A 21,017-nucleotide genomic window follows, 5' to 3' on the forward strand; every position below is an offset into this window, starting at 1 on the left:
TTATAAATCATGATAAATTACCTTTTGACTGGCTCCATTGTTTGACTGCATTTTTTGGTGTTAAGATAATTATTTTAAAAATGTAAATGTTTAAAATAAATCATTTTGTAACCCTCCTTTGGTGTTTCTTTGTGTAATAACGTGCTAGGTGGCTCAAAAAGTAGAAGTATGTAGGCCTCCCCCGACCTTTTAGTGGCCCTGCTGGTGACACAAAATTGCCTCTACCTGGATATACAACCTTCAGTCCAAAAAAGCAAACACATATGTGCTTTTTGTTTAATTTTTTTTTAAAATTTTTTGGCTGTATGGCATGTGGGATCTTACTTCCCTGACCAGGGATCAAACCCGAGTCCACTGCATTGGAAGCGTGGAGTCTTAACTGCTGGACCGCCAGGGAAGTCCCTTATTATTTTTTATGTTCCTTGTTTCATTACATACTAAACTCCAATTTAGTGGTAGTGTTTTGAGAATGACCACAACCCCATATGATTTCTTTGGTGGATGCAGCTGACATTTTATTTCTGTTAGAATCAGCATAATAATTATCAAAAAACCTTTATGAAACACCTACGTAATTACTCATAGCATTGTTCCCTTTAAAATCTTTACTTGTGGGCTTCCCTGGTGGCACGGTGGTTGAGAGTCCGCCTGCCAATGCAGGGGACACGGGTTCGTGCCCCGGTTCGGGAAGATCCCACATGCTGCGGAGCAGCTGGGCCCGTGAGCCATGGCCGCTGAGCCTGCGCGTCCGGAGCCTGTATCTTTACTTGTAAAATGTTGTGCTGGTACTCTGTGCAGACTTCGTTGAGTAGAGGTTTAGCTCCTGAGTCTTCAGTTGAGTATTTAGTTTACTGAGAAGTGTACATCAGTTAGGGTGTTTGTTCTTTTTATTTATAAGCAAAACTCCAGTTGTGTATATTAAAACAAAAGTTAACTGTTTTTAAACTTGAGGCCACCTGTAGTTGATATTTCTGAAAGTACATGTAGCTTGTCATCATAATCGTAAACGTTTTGGTATCAGAAATACTTTTGGATGCTTCATTTTAAAAGAAACCTTCTCCATCCTTCAGATGCTTGGCTTTCAAGCAAACAAATTATAGATGTTTTATCATTAAAGTTAATTAGAAGGAAACTATTTTTCTCTTTTATTTTATTTTTTGCTTATTCATTCATACACTCTGTAGAACATAGGAATTTTAAAGGTGTTTTTCCTTGTCAAAGAAAAGTGCTTGTCTTACTGTGGCAACACCCAACTAGATTTCACCCTCAGGAACTAAATGCTTCCCATGGTTCTTATTCCAGGAAACTTGGAAATGATTCCTGAGACACTTACTTTTAAAAAAAATATTGTGGTAATACATATTTAATATAAAATTCACCATTTTAATTATTTTTAAATGTAAGTTCACTGGTGTCATAGTCCAGGCTGCTATAATAAAAATTACCATAGACTGGGTGACTTAAACAACAAACATTTATATGTCACGGTTCTTCAGTCTGGGAAGGCAGATCCAGTGTTTCATGAGGGCCCACCTCATGGCTTGTAGACCGCTGCCTTCTTGCTGTATCCTTATGTGGCAGAGAGAGCAATCATATTTCTTTCATATCTCTTTTTAGAAGGGCAGTAATCCCATTCATGAGGGCTCTACTCTCATGATCTAATTCCCTCCCAAAGGTCCCACCTCCAAATACCATCGTTTTGGGGATTAGGCTTCAATGTATGAATTTTGAGGGGGCATAAACATTCAGTCCATAGCGGGAGGCAATAAGTACATTCACATTGCAGTGCGGCCATCACCACCGTCCATCTCCAGAACTTTTTCATCTTTCCAAACTGAAACTTTATATCTATTGAACAGTAACTCCCCATTCTCCCTTCCCCCCGGCTCCTGGCAACCATTCAACTTTCTGTCTCTATGAGTTTGACTACTCTATGTACTTCATTTAAGTGGAATCATATAATATCTATCCTTTTATGACTGGCTTATTTCACTTAGCGTGATTGTCTTTGAGATTCATCCACCTTGTGGAATGCGTCAAGATATCCTTACTTTTTCAGGCTGAATAATATTCCATTGTATGTATATGCCACATTTGTTTGTCTTTTCATCTGTTGAACATTTGGGTTGCTTCCACCTTTTGGCTATTGTGAATAATGCTGTTCTAGGTGTACAAATGACATTTACTTTTTCAAAACCTGAGTTCTTTCTTAATGTATACTATTATGGAAAAATTTACTCTGAAAAGGCACCCATTCTCTAAGTCAAAATAAGTAGACTTTATTTCGAATTTAGTCAAAATGGCCTCCTGTAGCTCTTCTTCAAGTTCTTTTATACCTTGGGTGTTCATAAAACCATTTTTCTTCTCCCATCTCCATCCAGTTCAGCCTCTCAGTGGTTCAGGGAAATTTCTCTTTGTTTCCTCCTAAGGGCTCTATTCTACCCTTAAGTCTTCTGACCCATCTGCCCTTCAAATCTTACATCACTCTATGAGCTCTTTCTATGAGTCCCACATCTCCACTTCCTTGCCAAGATAATTAAATTTAAATGCCTCATCACCACAATCTCAAAATGACTGACAGAACTCATCCTCTTTCTACTAAACTATTAGCTTTCCTATTTGTTTTCCATATTTCTATCAGTGGTTACCATTTGCTTATCAGTCCAGTATAAACCTTAGAATCATCTTTGCCTCAATCCTAGAGATAGATACAAAGACCAGTTGAACCACTGTAATCCAAATGAATTCTATAAACTGCAAATTTGATTATATCAAAACTCTGTCTAAATTTTTTTGAATGCTCAGTATAAATCACAAACTTGCCATCATCACATAAAAGACTTTTCATGATGTAGCCACTGTTGCCTTTCCAACCCCCACTCTTGCCTACCAATCACACAGAGCTATTTGCAATTCTGTGAAAATGCCATGTCATTTTATTTTGATTGATTGATTGATTGATGACACATTGTTAGCCCTGCATAAAATGCCTTTCCTTTCCTTCAAGACTCAGCTTAAATGTTGCCTCCTCTGTAAAACTTTCCTAAATCTTCCCTCTAGGCAAAGTTGGTCATTCTGCCTTCAAAGCTTCTGTATCTTGTATTTATCACATCACATAATCATGTCACAATTATCTTATGATATTACAAATGTATGACTCTTTTTCCTAATAAACTATGAACTCCTTGAGGGCACTGATTTTCATATTCATTTTTATAATTCCAGTTCTTGGCACACAGTGGGCACTAAAATGATGTTTTGTGAATGAGTGACCCAGACTCATATTCCTTCAAATTTGGACCATTGAAACAGCATTCTAACACATTTTCCTACATTCAGTGTTTCCTGTCTTGGGTGTATTCTGTATCCTGTCCACAGATTAATATTTTAGAAAAACAGCTTAACATCAGGGCACTACCACACTCCCCCAAAGTCCAGTAGCTTCTTATCTAAACTATAAAGTCTAAAATTCTTAGTCTGAAATTTAAGGCTCTCCTTAATCCATTCTCTAAACTACTATACACTTTATTAAATTGATGAAACAGGTTATTATTTGCCACAGGTGAGATCTAACTAAAGTATGGTAGTATAAAGTAGCTTCAATTGTTATTTTACTCCTTGTTTCTCAGACCTATTGGAATCTCCCTGAGGGCACAATGGGTCTGCTTCTCTCCAAAGCATCTTACATGTAAGAAACTGTCAGTTAACCATTTACAAATGCTCCCTGAGTCCTCTCTATCTTGTCTCTGCTTACTGTAGTGCTGGTTGGAGCGTTCTTTCTCCATCCTCTGCTTATCAAGACTCTATCTACTCCACAGCCCTATCTCAAGTGCCAGTCTCCTTTGAAACCTCCTCTGACTGCTTTTACCTCCTGCCACATTGGAATGAATCTCTTCCTCCTCCATACTTCTTTTTCTTGGATACCTCCATTCTTTCTTACAACTTAGTTAATTGTGTATCTGTGTCTTCTGCCCTTTGTAATATTCAATGTAGAAAAGAATTTGGGCTTGTTGATTTTTATTAGCCACTATGCCTTAAGTTACATTTCCTACTTTTTTTTTTAATGAAAAGATTGAACTGTAATTTCTAGAAGAAAAGACACAAGATTATCCAAACTGTTATGCCTTATAATTTCATATTACTAGGAATAAATTTTAAGTATCTCTATTTAGAGTTATTTACAGGGTGAATATTTAAGTGAGATAATACAAAGATTATTTGCTTACTTTAAGGGTTTCATTGGCTTTCCTGGAGAAGTAGGACAACTGGGACCTGAAGGAGAAAGAGTAAGTCTATTTCCTTCAAATATTATTTCTAACGTGATATACTTAGGATAAAGTATAACAGGGCTCATAAACCCAGATGTCGGGCAGTGAAACAAGCCAGCTTTAAGAAAAGTCACCTACCAGAATTATAATTAAACTCTCTTAAATTTTACTGAATTGTGTTTTAGGTAAGTGAGGTGATATAAATATTTATGGTTAGCAACTTTAAATTGAACTTTTAAAAAACACAAATTGATATTATCTAATTATGAAAATTTTATTTTGTAATTGATCTTTAATTTGAGTAGAAACTCTTGGCAGGGTTTGTATTTTACAATGCAATGTGTAATAGATCAACTTCAAAAGATATATTTTTTGGGGCTTCCCTGGTGGCGCACTGGTTGAGAGTCCTCCTGCCGATGCAGGGGACACGGGTTCGTACCCCGGTCTGGGAAGATCCCACATGCCGCGGAGCGGCTGGGCCCATGAGCCATGGCCGCTGAGCCTGCGCGTCCGGAGCCTGTGCTCCGCAACGGGAGAGGCCACAGCAGTGAGAAGCCCGCGTACCGCAAAAAAAAAAAAAAAAAAGATATATTTTTTTGTTTAATAGTGGAAGATAGCTGTTCATAAATGTAGGTACTTGTGAATAAAGTAGAATCTTTGCCAAATATTTTGTTATACTTATAAAAATTAACGAGGATACATACAGAGTTCTGGCATTCCATCTTCGTCATATCTAGTTTTCAGTGCCATATGCAGTTCAGTGATTTCTAGCTGCATTTCTTCATCTACACTGTCAATACTAATTTTTAAAAAAGTAGAATCAAACAATATTAGCATATTCTCAGGTTTGAAAACAATCATATTCCGAATTTAGCATTTAACTCTATTATTATACAAGTGCTGTTCGGGCAAATTTTTTTTCATATCTGGAAACTGATTTTTGCAACTGAAAATAAATCGGATCATTCTTTGCTAGATGAATATTTCAGATGTATAGTTTTTTGAGTGAGTGAATTAAATCACATTTTCTTGTAGTTACTTGTGAATGCCTCCGCAGAGAAGAAACATTCAGAGTTTACATGTGCTGTAATGACAATCAAAATGTTTAGTTGTCTTTGGTGAGAAGAGGTGAAGATATTCCTGTGGTGAGCGCACAGGTCATTTCTTTCACTTGCAAACAATATCTTCAGTGTGATCCTACAACTAAGCCACTTAACTACTATGTAATACAGCAGACTTACAGATGATGTTTCCAATCTATCATGCAAAGAATTGAACTGCTTCTTATAGACCCAAAGGAGTATATATAGTTTACATTGTTAATTACTGTGCTGCTTATGATACAATCCTTCCCTGACCTGTTGGAATGAAGTTATTTCTAGTAATTGATGTAATAAATAAACGAAAGTTATATGTCCTTGCAAAATGTCATCATCTTGAATTCAAGGATCCCTGTGACACTGACTATCAATAGGCACAATGCCTATAATCATACTCAGTAATTTCGACTAGTTTATATGAATATATCAAGATTGTCTCAAACCATAAATATAAGACCCTTTTGTGATATTCTGCCTATTATAGGTACCATGTCCTAATATTATTAGGCTACTTCAAAATTCTCACTAAAACCATGAATAGTATAGCTAACCGGGTGGTCTTATTATGTTATGAAATATTTAAGTAGAGAAAAGCCAAAGAAAATAGTGTTCTAATCACTCCTGAAAACAAATGGGAAGAAAAAGTTCTTTCTGGAAGTCAATAATATACACATGCATGTATATATGAAAAAGTTCTTATATAATTCTATCCGCACTATCCTTAGGTTTTCTGCTGAGATTTACTGAAGCTACTAAAGTTTTAGAAAATAATTATTTTTCTTAAATGCTTGGCTATATTATGTAAAGATGCATGAAATCCTCATGAAATGAGTCATATTGCGCATCTTTGAACTCTTTTTTCAATAGAGAATATTAGATGAATATTTATTAAACACTGTTGAATTAAAGTAAATGGATTACTTTAACCATTGATATCTGCTAACTTGTCTGTATATACAAAAACCCCAAGCTACATGGTTCTGACATATTTCTTAGTCCCTGGGGCTTATAAAAGTGATTATAAGTCTCAAAGGATTTTATCAGTTAGTACACTTTGGACTGCAAGTGACAGAAGATCCCATTTCAAACTGGCTTCAAAATGAGGAAATTTAAAATAAATGATGATAATGATAACAGCAAATGACTTATTGAATGGTTACATCTATATACAAGGCTCTATGCAAATACTACATACGAATTAGCTCCTTTAATCTCACAACACCCAGTGAGATAGGTAGTATTATTTTTCTCACTGTAGATGAAGAAAATGAGGCATACAGAGAGACACACTTACCGAAGACTGTATATAGGTAATAAGAGCAGAGCCAGGATTTGAACATAGATATTCTGGCTCCAAAGACTGAGTACTTAAGTACTATGCCCTACAGCTGCTTCTTATGACCAGAAACCCATAGGTTAGGTGGGATCTAGGCACAATATGGTCCTGAGCACAGTGATATCATTATCCTTCTCTCTGCTTTGCCTTGACTAATGCTGGCTTTATCCTAAGGCTGGTTTCTCATATGATTGCAAGATTCCCAGTGCAAGGGCTAAATATGTCTTTGTTTATGTCCAGCCAGAGACAGGGAGACAGAGAGGAGGTAATTGTCTGTTGGGTACAGAAAATAAGACTTCCTGTTTGTCTGGTTGTACCAACTTTGGTTGCATGCCACCTCTGGACAAATAACTATCACCAGAGGAATGGCGGGATCCCATTTGGAAATACAGATGGGATGGATTTCTGAATAAAATCAGAATTTTTGTTATGAAGAAGGAAAGGGGCCACTTGAGTTAAAATAATACATTGAAGCTTTTCTGAATATCACACCAGTTTAAAGGATAACTTATTTTTCCCTTTGGCATACTTCATAAATTGACGGTTGAGAAAAAATAACTCATTAATTGATTCAACAAATATTTACTTTTTTGAAGTATAGTTGATTTACAATATTATATTAATTTTAGGTACACAGCATCTTGATTCAGTATTTTAATAGATTATATTCCATTAAAGGTTATTAAAAAATAATGACTATAATTCCCTGTGCTGTTGAATATATATCCCTGTTGCTTATCTATTTTAAACATAGTAAATTGTATCTCTTAATCCCATACCCCTATCTTGCCCCTCAACCCTTCCCTCTCCCCACTGATAACCACTAGTTTGTTTTCTGTATCTGTGAGTCTGTTTCTGTTTTGCCATATATATTTGTGTGTTTCATTTTTTAGATTCCACATATAAGTGGAATTATCACACAGTATTTATCTTTCTCTGACTTACTTCACTAAGCATAATATTCTCTAGATCCATCCACATTGCTGCAAATGTCAGAATTTCATTTTTTGTGGGCATGTAATACTCCATTGTGTGTATGTGTATATGCGTGTGTGTGTGTATACACAAGCACATATATCCATATCTGTGTGTGTGTATATATATATATATATATATATATATATACACATGTATGGATATATTTATCCATTCATCTGTTGATGGACCCTAGGGTTAGCTTTCCATATCTTGGCTATTGTAAATAGTGCTGCTATGAACATCAGGGTGCCTGAGTCTTTTCAAATTAGTGTTTTCATTTTTCCCAGATATTTACCCAGGTGTGAAGTTGCTGAATCATGTGGTAGTTCTATTTTGAGTTTTTTGAGGAACACCAATCCTGTTTTCCATAGTGGCTGCACCAATTTACATTCCCACCAACAGTGTAGGAGGGTTCCATTTTCTCCACATCCTCGCCAACATTTGTTATTTGTGTTCTTTTTGATGACAGCCATTCTGACAAGTTTGAGGTGATATCTCATGTGGTTTTGATTTGCATTTCTCTAATAATTAGCAGTGTAAGGCGTCTTTTCATGTGCCTGGTAGCCCACTGTGTGTCTTCTTTGGATGCTGGGAAAACTGGACAGCTACATGTGAAAGAACATTAGAACATTTCCTCACACCATATACAAAAGTAAACTCAAAAGGGATTAAAGACCTAAAAGTAAGATCTGAAACTATGAAACTCTTAGAAGAGAACATAAGCAGAACACTCTTTGCCATAAATCACAGATCCAAAAATAAAATGTTTTTTTAGATCTGTCTCCTAAGGCAAAAGAAATAAAAGCCAAAATAAATGAATGGGACCTAATTAAACTTAAAAACTTTTGCTCAGCAAAGGAAACCATCAACAAAACAAAAAAACAACCTACTGAATGGGAGAAAATATTTGCAAATAATATGACTCACAGGGAGTTAATATCCAAAATATATAAATAGCTTATACAACTCAATATCAAAAAACCAAGCAACCCAATCGAAGAAGGGAACAAATATTTACTTTTGACTTTTTCATATTCTAGGGTGCTCCTGGGATCCGTGGAAAGAAGGGTCTTAAGGGAAGACAGGTAATTTGATTCTTGTTTTATGAGGTATGGTTTAGAGGAGTATAATCTAATTATATGCATATTTCTCACCTGTTAGACTACAAAGGTAGTTGTTGTTCTTGTTATCCACAATCCATCTCATTCAACAGAGTTTAAAATTTGCCACTTTAACAGCCTATCCAGTAATACCTGAGAATGTGAAGGAGTATTTAGATTAAAAAATAACTCGAAATGTAACACTTCTAAACCATTTAATATACCAGTGGGAGAGACCTTTATCCCCATGACAAGGTGCTAAAATTAAAATGTCACAGGAAATACATGAACAATGTAAAACACTAATGATAGCACTATTCACCCTCATGTTTTAGAGGTTTTTAAAATGCCTGCTTCAGATGTTAGCTCAGAAACTAGTTTCTTATATTTTCATGTTAAAAAAAAAATCAAGTAAAGTAAATTCTTCCAGATAATATAATAATTTCAGAGATGGGAGGAAATTTTGACATTATCTAATACTCCATTATTTAACAAATGAGAAAACTGTAGTTCAGAAAAAGCATCCTCGGGTTATCCTGGCTGTGTTAGTATAGCTAATTAGCCACCTGCTTTTCACTTGTGCTGTTTTTTATTACAATTCAAAGATATTTATTAGGGTAAGACATTCTGTGCTATACTCTGCTCTCTACTCTGTGAGGAAGAAAACTGTCTTTAATAACAGCTTTTCTAAAACTTTGGTGTGTATAATTAAAATCCTGATTATAATACTAAAGGATTACAAATCTCACCAGAATGTTCATATCCTTTTAAAGCATTTTATTCTTTGAGCTTTGCAATATTTCTTGAAGATAGAATAGGACAATGACACTATTATATGGGTGAGGAGAACGAGGCTCAGTGACATTAAAATACTTGCTCAGAATCCCATAGTTAAAAGTGATAAAGAATTGAGCCCAGCTCCTTTGAATGTAAATCCAAGATCCTTTTCCTTACTACATAGATATTTCTGCTGTCTGTCTTCTACCTCACACTACTTAGAAGAACATGCTTTATGTTTTCATGACATATGGCCAAAATGTGATAAACTTATTTTATTTTTTATTGGAGTATAATTGCTTTACAATGTTGTGTTAGTTTGTGCCTTACAATGAAGTGAATCAGCTATATGTATACCTGTATCCTCTCCCTCTTGGACCTCCCTCCCACCCCCCACCCCCAATCCCACCCATCCAGGTCATCACAGAGCACTGAGCAGAGCTTCTTGTGCTTTATAGCATGTTCCCACTAGCTGTTTGACCCATGGTAGTGTATGTATGTCAATCCTAATTTCCTAATTTGTCCCACCCTCTCCATTCCCCCCCTGTGTCCACGTATTCATTCTCTATGTCTACATCTCTATTACTGCCCTGCAAATAGGTTCATCTGTACCATTTTTCTAGATTCCACATATATGTGTTAATATACAATAGTTGTTTTTCTTTCTGGCTTACTTCACTCTGTATGACAGATTCTAGGTCCATCCACATCTCTACAGATGACCTAATTTCGTTCCTTTTTACGGCTGAGTAATATTCCATTGTATGCACATACCACATCTTCTTTATCCACTCATCTGTCATTGGACATTTAGGTTGTTTCCATGTCCTGGCTATTGTAAATAGTGCTGCAATGAACGTTGGGGTGCATGTGTCCTTTTGAATTATGGTTTTTTCAGGGTATAGGCCCAGTAATGGGATTACTGGGTCATATGGTAGTTCTAGTTTTAGTTTTTTAAAGAACCTCTATACTGTTCTTCATAGAGGCTGTATCAATTTACATTCCCACCAACAGTGCAAGAGGGTTCCCTTTTCTCCACACCCTCTCCAGCATTTATTGTTTCTAGATTTTTTGATGATGGCCATTCTGACTGGTGTGAAGTGATACCTCATTGTAGTTTTTTTTTTTTTTTTATGGTACGTGGGCCTCTCACTGCCGTGGCCTCTCCCGTCGCGGAGCACAGGCTCCAGGCGCGCAGGCCCAGCGGTCACGGCCCACGGGCCCAGCCGCTCCACGGCATGTGGGATCCTCCTGGACTGGGGCACGCACCCATATCCCCTGCACCGGCAGGTGGACTCTCAACCACTGCGCCACCAGGGAAGCCCCCTCATTGTAGTTTTGATTTGCATTTCTCTAATAATCAGTGATGTTGAGCATCTTTTCATGTGCCTCTTGGCCATCTGTATGTCTTCTTTGGTGAAATACTTATTTAGGTTTTCTGCCCATTTTTTGATTGAGTTGTTTGTTTTTTTGATATTGACCTCCATGAGCTGTTTGTATATTTTGGAGATTAATCCATTGTCTGTTGCTTTGGTTGCAAATATTTTCTCCCATTCTGAGGGTTGTCTTTTCATCTTGTTTATGGTTTCCTTTGCTGTGCAAAAGCTTTTAAGTTTCATTAGGTCATTTGTTTATTTTTGTTTTTATTTTCATTACTGTAGGAGGTGGGTCAAAAAAGATCTTGCTGTGGTTCATGTCAAAGTGTGTTTTTCCTACATTTTCCTCTAAGAGTTTTATAGTGTCCGGTCTTACATTTAGTTCTTTAATCCATTTGGAGTTTGTTTTTGTGTATGGTCTTAAGTAGTGTTCTAATTTCATTCTTTTACATGAGGCTGCCCAGTTTTCTCAGCACAACTTATAGAAGAGGCTGTCTTTTGTCAATTGTATGTTCTTACCTCCTTTGTCATAAATTAGGTGACCATATGTGCATGGGTTTATCTCTGGGCTTTCTATCCTGTTCCATTGATCTATATTTCTGTTTTTGTGCCAGTACCATACTGTCTTGATTACTGTAGCTTTGTAGTATAGTCCGAAGTCTGGGAGCCTGATTCCTCTGGCTCCATTTTTCTTTCTCAAGATTGCTTTGGCTATCAGGGTCTTTTGTGTTTCCATACAAATTGTAAAATTTTTTGTTCTAATTCTGTGAGGAATGCCGTTGGTAATTTGATAAGGATTGCATTGAATCTGTAGATTGCTTTGGGTAGTACAATCATTTTCACAATATTGATTCTTCCAATCCAAGAACATGGTATATTTTTTCATCTGTTTATGTTATCTTTGATTTCTTTCATCATTGTTGTGTAATTTTCTGAGTACAGGTCTTTTGCCTCCTTAGGTAGGTTTATTCTGAGGTATTTTAATCTTTTTGTTGTGATGGTAAATGGGATTGTTTCCTTAATTTCTCTTTCTGATTTTTCATTGTTAGTGTGCGTAGGAATGCAAGAGATTTCTGTGCTTTAATTTTGTGTCCTGCAACCTTACCAAATTCATTGATTAGTTCTAGTAATTTTCTGGTGGCATCTTTAGAATTTTCTCTGTATAGTATCATGTCATCTGCAAACAGTGACAGTTTTACTTCTTCTTTTCCAATCTGTATTTCTTTTATTTCTTTTTCTTCTCTGATTGCCGTGGCTAAGACTTCCAAACCTGTGTTGAATAGGAGTGGTTTCACTTTAAAGATTTTAACACATTAAGATAAACTTACAAAACTGTCAAGAAATGAAAAGTAAGCCAAACATTTTGTTTTCTTGCAATTTCATTCAACATTCAAGTTAATCTTGTAATAATTATAACAGCAGAAACTGTACCATCATCATTACCATCATCACCAATTTTTAGTCTCAAGCACTTTGTTAAATATTTTGTATGCCATCTCATTTGATTACACTCTATTGTACTTCTGAATGTTAGTATATTCTTTACATTTTATCTCTCTTACACATATCCCAATAGAAGTACCTCTCTTATGTGTCAAATATCTAATCTAAATATGCAGATTGGGCTGTCTCAAAATTGATAGTAGGTGAAGTTCATCTTCTTTATTCTTGTTCTCTATTCTATGTCTTGATTTTTTTCATCCATCTCCTACCAAAGTATGCTGTCAGTAAAAGAACTAATTAATTTATTTATGCTATTATATTATTTCCAGTGCTTAAAGTGTTACCTTACCCATTAGTAATTATATTTTAAGTATAGTTTAAGACAGAATAAGTAATCTTTAATGGTGGAATTTTAGGCATTGCTGAGGAAACATTTTCACAGAGTCTCTGTGATATATCACTTAAGTAGCTACCATCTTTATTTATTAATATAGCTGGTCTTATATAGATATTAACTTTATCTTTCCTTGGGGGGGCTGCATTGGGTCTTCGTTGCTGCATGTGGGCTTTCTCTAGTTGCATCGAGCGGGGGCTACTCTTGGTTGCAGTGCGCGTGCTCTCTCATTGTGGTGGCTTCTCTATTGCTGCAGAGCACGGGCTCTAGGTTCGTGGACTTTCAGTAGTTGCAGCATGTGGGCTCAGTAGTTGCAGCACACAGGACCTAGAGCACAAGGGCTTCAGTAGTTTTGGGACACAGGCACAGTAGTTGTGGCTTGTGGGCTCTAGAGCACAGGCTCAGTAGTTGTGGCGCATGGGCTTCGTTGCTCTGCGGCATGTGGGATCTTCCTGGAGCAGGGCTCGAACCCATGTCCCCTGCATTGGCAGGTGGACTCTTGACCACTGTGCCACCACAGAAGTCCCTTAACTTTATCTTGACAATGTGTAGGTATTATCTACTTCCCTACTCTATAATGAACTGTAAAACCGTCCATGGAAATTTATAGATAACTTCTGGTTTCTTACTCCGTAGGGAATTATAATATTATCCAACAGACGCTATTGAGTTCAAAAGAGGAGTTCATGAAAACTGTGGAAAGATAGTGAATGGAATGATCACTGGGTTCTTTTTTTCTTGAGTGCACTGTTCTTTATATTAAAAAATTTGTAAAGTTTTATTTCTTTAAAGATATATCCCTTTGTAATAGATTTAGATCTTAGAAAAATTATATTTGAAAAACACATGCATTCCATTTTTCCTAAATAGTGTTATAAAAAAATCTGTCTAGTGCTGTACTGTGTCATGTATACTATATGTACTTTCTCGTTTTTACCACAGAATGATTTGACCATGTTTATGAGGAAATCACTGTACTTAGACTAAGATACAGTTACAACCACAAGTCAAATTATGCCAAGGTTGACCTCAGAGACTGTTCCAGAACATTATCCTATGCATAAATGCTCCACCATGTTATGTTTATTATAAGTAAAATCATCTTCAGATATCTTTGACATTAAGTAAGGGCAAACATATTATTATGGGATATTATGTGGCATGAGACACATATTTCAATTTAGATGATTCAAATTCCATGAGAAGAATGGTTACTTATTACTGTTTTAATAATAGTAAAAGGAAAATATCTTTTGATAACATTTCCACTCTCTTTGACGTGGAAAGATATTAGGTGTGTGAATATAAATATGGCCTTTTTCTCTTGGTCATTTATTAAATTATGTATACTGTTTGTTGTTATATATGAAGTAGATATTCAAATACGGAAGCAGAATTAAAGGATCCAGGCCAACATAAAGAGCTGACAGAAACCATACATGTGAAAGAAAATACAGAAACCTGGAAATGCTGAAATCTAAAAAGGACCCATTTAAGAAATTTTTGGCTATGCATATGTCAAAGACTGTTAGGTCCAATCTTCTGCTGGTTTCATAGCTATTTAGAAGTGTAGGTTGGTGCTTCATTAAGGTACAGCTATGTGGATCCCATCCATGTTATTTCATTTACTGTCCTTAGAATTTCTAAGATGTACTTTATTATAATCACCACTCCCCTTTAATTAATTTGATTAGTCTTACATTGTAAATGAGCTTGTTTCCTCAAATTTTAGGTAGATACAATTACTCAGCCTTTGAGCATAGCATATGATTCAGTTTTTTAAAAATTGAAGTATAGTTGATTTACAGTGTTGTGTTAGTTTCAGGTGTACAGCAAAGTGATTCAGTTATACATGTATGTATTCTTTTTCAGATTCTTTTCCATTATAGGTTATTATAAGATATTCACTCTAGTGCCCTATCCTATACAGTAATAGTTCCCTATCCTATACAGTAAGTCCTTGTTGTTTACCTATTTTATATATAGTAGTGTGTATCTGTTAATCCCAAACTCCTAATTTATCCCTCCCTTCTCCCCCTTTCCCCTTTGGTAACCGTAAGTTTGTTTTCTATGTCTGTGAGTCTGTTTCTGTTTTGTAAATAAGTTCGTTTGTATCACTTGTTTAGATTCCACATGTAAGTGATATCATATATTTGTCTTTGATTACTTCACTTCATATGATAATCTCTGTATCCATCCATATTGCTGCAAATGACATTATTTCATTCATTTTTATGGCTAAGTAATATTCCATTATATATAATTAATATGTATATTATATATATTCCATATAAAATGGAATATATGTGTGTATATATATATACACACATATACATATGTGTGTGTATATATATATATATATATATATATACACACACCACATCTTCTTTATCCATTCCTCTGTCAGTGGACACTTAGGTTACTTCCATATTTTGGCTATTGTAAATAGTGCTGCTATGAGCATTGGGGTACATGTACCTTTTCAAACTACAGTTTTAATCTTTTCTGGATACATGCCCAGGAGTGGGATTGCTGGATCATATGATAACTTTATTTTTACTCTTTAAGGAACCTCCATACTGTTATCCATAGTGGCTGCATCAATTTACACTCCCATCAATAGTGTAGGAAGGTTCCCTTTTCTCCATACCCTCTCCAGTGTTTATTGTTTGTAGACTTTTTGATGGTGGCCATTCGGACTGGTGTGAGGTGATACCTCATTGTAGTTTTGATTTGCATTTCTCTAATAATTATCCATATTGAGCATCTTTTCATGTGCATGTTGGACATGATTCAGTTTTAAATAATTATTGTAACATGTAATTTGTAGAATAATAGTAACTCCTTTTAGATAACTCCTTAAATTTTATGTAACATATTACACTTATATTTTTAGAGTCTCTGAAATTAAAGCCAGAAACTGGTAAAATAAATTACTTCACTTTCTGTATTATAAAATATGAAACACTCTGATAGTCAAAATAGTGAAGGTAGTAGGCATAGAAAACTTCAAAATCCAAGTTTAGGTCACTATAAATATAAGCTTTTTCGGATTACTGTATTGGTTTCTAACCTGAGTACTAAAGCTCTATGTTTGGTGTGAATAGTTCACAAAAATATGAAAGTGTATATGTATTGACATGACATCATATACCTGTGCAGCATAGAAATATATAGGGGAGTAGTCAAAGTCCTGTCCAAAATTGTTAGTAATATTGCTAAGCTTAAGTTTGGGAAGATGTTGCTATAAATCATATGCTCATACTGGTTGCCAAAGAATCACTTATTTCCCTGAGTAAACACTAAGCATGGAATTAAGTTGTTGTGAGCCAGCTTCCTTAGTGATGTCTATATTGTTTTAATGAAATTATAGACTTACAGGTAAGAGACATCCTCTCCTAGACAGTATAAATATTATGTGAATGCTATTGAAAATGGATACATTTTAAAATAACATATTATTTTGGTTGTTTGAGTTATTTATTATTTAGCCTTGTACTGGTATTTTTTACATTAATGTTTGTGTTAAGTTATTTCATTTTAAATCTTCCCAGAAAACTCTTTCTTCCCCAAAATAAAACATTATATTTATTCAGAGTTTGCAGATAAGAGTTAATATTTGTCACATAATGTGTTTTTGCTTTTTCAACCAGGAAAAGTAAAAAACTGGTTTTGTTAGGAATTTGGTATATTTTAGGATCAGACTGTGTAAAAGTAGTTTTATTAACAAATTCATTTGTTCCTTAGTCTTGGGTTGTTGACATTTGAGAAGTGGTTTTCTTCCTTGTATTGTAAACTATTTTTGATTTTTGGATCTTAGTATTAGGTACTCACTAATCACAATTATTTTAAAATGCCTTATGTAATCAGTTACATATTAGTCAGTGTTTGTGTGCTCGTGCTTTTTGATATTGAGATACTATAGTTCTTACCTCTTCCTTTTCTTCCCTCCTACACTCCCTATAATGTCACAATTGGATCAAAATCCTTGTTGTCAGTTAATATTAGAGATCTTAAAAACAAGGTAGTAGACCATCTTTATTGGTCAGGACTGTTTTTAAAATACCAAAGAACTCCTGTTCTATTTTACATGTTTTACTGTCTTTGAGAAGCTTCTTGGAGCATATGATATGAACCAAATTATTTAAAAGCATAAAACCATCCGCTGATTTATAATAGAAAAGAAGAATGCTGTTTAAAAAACTGGGAGACACAGGGAAAGAGGATATATATGTATTTGTTAACTTCATATTTTATATATGTTACTAATTCCAAGTAGCTCTCTTTTTAATGCAAAGTTTCCAAACTTCCTTCTGTAGTGTGCAGTCAGGAAATTCTATAGCTGCTATTAAAAAAGCATTTTACAGGGCTCCCAGATTGATTTAATCAGTAGTCTCTTGTAGTAAGTTGAAGCAAATTTATGTAGCTCCACGACCTAAAATATCTCTGCTAGAACTGATTTTTCCAGGATTGAAGGTAACATGATATTGGAGATTTGGACTGACTCTCAACAGTACCTAAAAAACTGTTGTCAGAATACACAGGTTTTCTAAGGACTTTTTCAGATCTGATAATAATAGATTATAAATAATCAAATCATATTATATTTGAAGTTTGACAAAGAGCAAAAGAGTACTCAGTTTTCTTCCTATGAATATCAAAGTATCGCAGCCTTAGAATAGTGGACAAAATAACACCCTTAAGGCACTGGGACTTCAGAGATGTTTACCTTTCCAACTATACAAAGGAGTGTCTCCTTTTCTCTTACAGCTTTCTGTTAGAAGAGTCTATTTAAAGTAAACTGTATTTTGGCTTCTAACTCCAGTGTTAGAATTTCAGAATATAAAATCCTTCTGTTAGACATCTGTTATTAGTTCTATCTTTAGCCCCAAACAATCTTAAATACTTATTGCACAGCCGTGTTTCAAATACATACATTTTATGGAGAATTTGGAGACAGTGTTTTCTTTGTCCCAGGAAAAGTTTGAAGTTAATTCATGAAGAAAGAACTACTGTTGCTAGAGCATTACAAAATATTGTCATTAATTTTTCAGTGATTCTGCCTCTTTCAGGAAAAATGTATTTTCTGGATTCTACTTTACTGGGATGATCTGTAGTAACTATGTTTGGCTAACTATAGCTTGACAAGATGTATGAAGAGACCAGGACTTTGAATTAAACCCATCTTCAAGGTCGGGTCAGTTACTGAGAAGAGGGATGCCCAATGAACTGTAGTTGGTAACTTCGGGGAAGCTCAGGAAGAGCATGATTTCATAGAGGTATGACACCAACAAATGGGAATTCAGGCAGGCATTTATTTTCAGGGTGGATAATGTAAGGGAAAACTCAAGAGAGTCTTGTAGGTTATCAAAATCAGGAGTGTGGAAATGTGAGTGCAAATATGGAAGTGAGGTTTGGCTTGGCTTGTATTCTCAGTGTGGGAAAATGGCAAGAATGAGGCGTGACCCTTACGATTGAGGGATAATGTGTGGCAAAACTGGTTCTTGAACACAAGAAAAAGGAAGAGTCCAATTCCCAGAACTAGAGTACAAGCTGGTAACCAGTCTTTAAGAGCAAGGCAGGAACTTGAGCCTGAGAACTGAGGCCCAGATCATAGCTAGGTTAACAGCAAGCCTGACTTGATGCCAAATCTCCAAGAATTTGTCTAAAACCCATTAAATTCCTACCTAAGTTTAAAATTAGTCTCAACTGTTAGGACATGGTTGACCTTGAAATGTGGATCAAATTGTCTTACCTATAAGGAAAAGAAAGAGTCAGAGACTGGATTATCACAGAGCACTTTACACTCTAGCCTTTACCTACAATAATTGTGTTTCCCTTTGAAGGATTTTAAAGTATCAGGATTTTCTAGTAGTATGTATTCATGTGTAGAATGTGTAAAATTAACCTCTGGGTTTTATGTTAGCGTGTCTAGTCCTAGACAATTTAGTGCAGTCTTCTGTTTTCATTGCTTCGTCTCGGAAAAAGTTGAATTTCTGTTTTTATTGGTAATGCCTGTTTACTTTATCACTAATGCCTGTTTAGTATATATGTCTTTTATGATAATTTTAATTTATCTCTACTTTAGATTGAATATATTGTTTCTAAACATTTGTTCTTTAGAAAGAGCAAAATGTGTTCATAGTTAATTGTAGTCTTTAACAGAAAAATTTTGCAATGCTTTTATTTTTTAATTCCATAAATATAGTCACCGGTATTTTATGGTTATTTTAGTCCTCGTGTTTCTCTAGTTATTTTATATTCAGTGTTTATCTACTGTCTTTGTAGAACTAGGAAAATAATTCTTTTACTAGACTCCCTAAGCAATAAGTTTTCCACTGTTTCCTGATATTTAGCTATACCACCAAGTATAGTATCTGTGTGTAGTCTACAATATTAACACCACATATATATTCAGGCATACCAAGTCTAGAATACTTCTTTTGTTCTTAGTGTTTGATAACAGTACAGTAAGACCCAGGCAAGAGAGAAACTTGATCTGGGCTGTGCACTTTAGAGGACCCTGTACATCACAAACAAATAAAATAAAATGTATTTAAAAAACTCTTGCTTTTCCCATCACTCAGGATTTAGCACTTAGCATTGGCATTGTATGACCTGTAATCCTAGACATCCATTCTTGTTATTACGTATTAGTTACCTGTTGCTATGTAACAGATTGCTCCATGTTAGCAGTTTAAAACAATAATAATAAATATATATTATTTCTTATAGTTTCTGTGGGTCAGGAATTTGGGAGTGGCTTATTTGGGTGGGTCTAGCTTAGGGTTTCATATGAAGTTACAGTCAAGATTTTGGGCAGAACTGCAGTCATCTGAAGGCTTGACTGGGGCTGATCTGCTATTAAGGTGGCTCACTTACTGGCCGGTGGGAAGTCTCATTTCCTCCCCATGGGGAACTCTCCACATTGCAACTTGAGCGTCTTCACAGCATGGCTGTTGACTTCCACCAGAGCAAGTGGTCCATGGGAGCAAAGTGAAAGGTATAGTGCCTTTTATGACCTAGCCTAAGAAGTCACATTCTGTTATTTCTGTATTCTGTTAGTCACATAGGCCAGCCAGGAGTCAAAATGGGGGGTCACTACACAAGGGCATTAATACCAGGTAGTGAGAATCATGAGGGTCCATCTTTGAGGCTGGCTACGAAAGTATTTTAATAATGTTCAAGGCTCAGAGAAATTCTTCTCCACATCTCTTTCTTATAACCTCACATCTGAATACCATGAAGTTTTGTAGCTGGTACCACTGCCAACATTAGAGACGGAATGAGATTGTGATGAGGACTGAGCAGGCAGTAGAAGCACTTCGGTTGAGGAAAGATGAATTTACTTATCTAATTCTCCTTTTAGTATGAATGCAATAGGCTCTTGTATAATGAAGTACTGCTTCAAGTAATGCAAACCTTCTATTTTCTTGCTTCTCTTTGTGTTCTTTGTGTTTGGCTTCAGAGGTAGTAGAACTAGTGCAATATTTGCAATAGCTGAGACTGAGAAATTCCCAGAGACTGAGAAACATTTTGTATTATTAAACAATTCATATTACTCTTAAATTTTGTATATCATAGGTATAGAAACAAAATTCATGAAGCATGATAAAAATTGTTTATGTAGGCAGCTAGATGGATAGGAAATTGTAGAATTATGCAGTTTTAAAAAGATATTTAATTAGATTACAGTAAAAATAAATATAAAATTTTAAATTTATTTAACTAATATTGATTATTCATTGATTATAATTTTCAATAGAGAATTGAAAGCAGTAGAAAATCTTCAAAAAGATTATTTCCTTAAATTCTTAAAATCTAGAAACAGTTTGAGTACTCTTACATTGAGCATTACCACATAGTAAATTCTGCAAATAGGACTTTATTTATAGGAGATTTGATTACCAATTATATTAATTTTCTATCTGTTGCTACATAACAAATACCACAAACTTAGAAGCTTAAAATGCACCCCTTAATAAATCTCATAGTTATCATCAGTCAGCAGTCCAGATACTACTTAACTAGGTCTTCTGCAGTCAAAGTGTCAGCTGCTGCATTATCATCTGGACGCTTGACTGGGGAAGAGTTCACTTCCAAGCTCATTCAGGTTGTGAGAAGAATTCATTTCCTTGAGGTTGTAGAACTAAGAGGCGCTGGCTCTTTGCTGGCTTTTGGCTATCGTCCAACTTCAGGTCCTATGGACTGTCCACAGTTCTAGAGGTCATTCACAGTTCCCTGC

General features: G+C 35.3%; 1 protein-coding gene across 7 annotated transcripts in view; it reads left to right on the forward strand.

Moving 5' to 3' along the window:
- The window catches only part of COL24A1 (collagen type XXIV alpha 1 chain), a 425,611-nt gene that overhangs the window by 110,117 nt on the left and 294,477 nt on the right, over nt 1-21,017 (forward strand). For 6 of the 7 annotated variants that reach the window (XM_029227745.1, XM_029227744.1, XM_029227743.1 and 3 more), the window contains 2 exons: nt 4,233-4,286; nt 8,723-8,767. In XM_029227745.1, coding sequence (XP_029083578.1) covers nt 4,233-4,286; nt 8,723-8,767 — 99 coding nt within the window. The remainder of the gene's footprint in view (nt 1-4,232; nt 4,287-8,722; nt 8,768-21,017) is intronic. The other variant, XM_029227747.1, reaches the window with a different exon arrangement.

Source organism: Monodon monoceros, unplaced genomic scaffold (assembly GCF_005190385.1).
Source record: "Monodon monoceros isolate NGI ecotype Baffin Bay Population unplaced genomic scaffold, NGI_Narwhal_1 Super_Scaffold_18, whole genome shotgun sequence".
Taxonomy (NCBI): Eukaryota; Metazoa; Chordata; class Mammalia; order Artiodactyla; family Monodontidae; genus Monodon; species Monodon monoceros.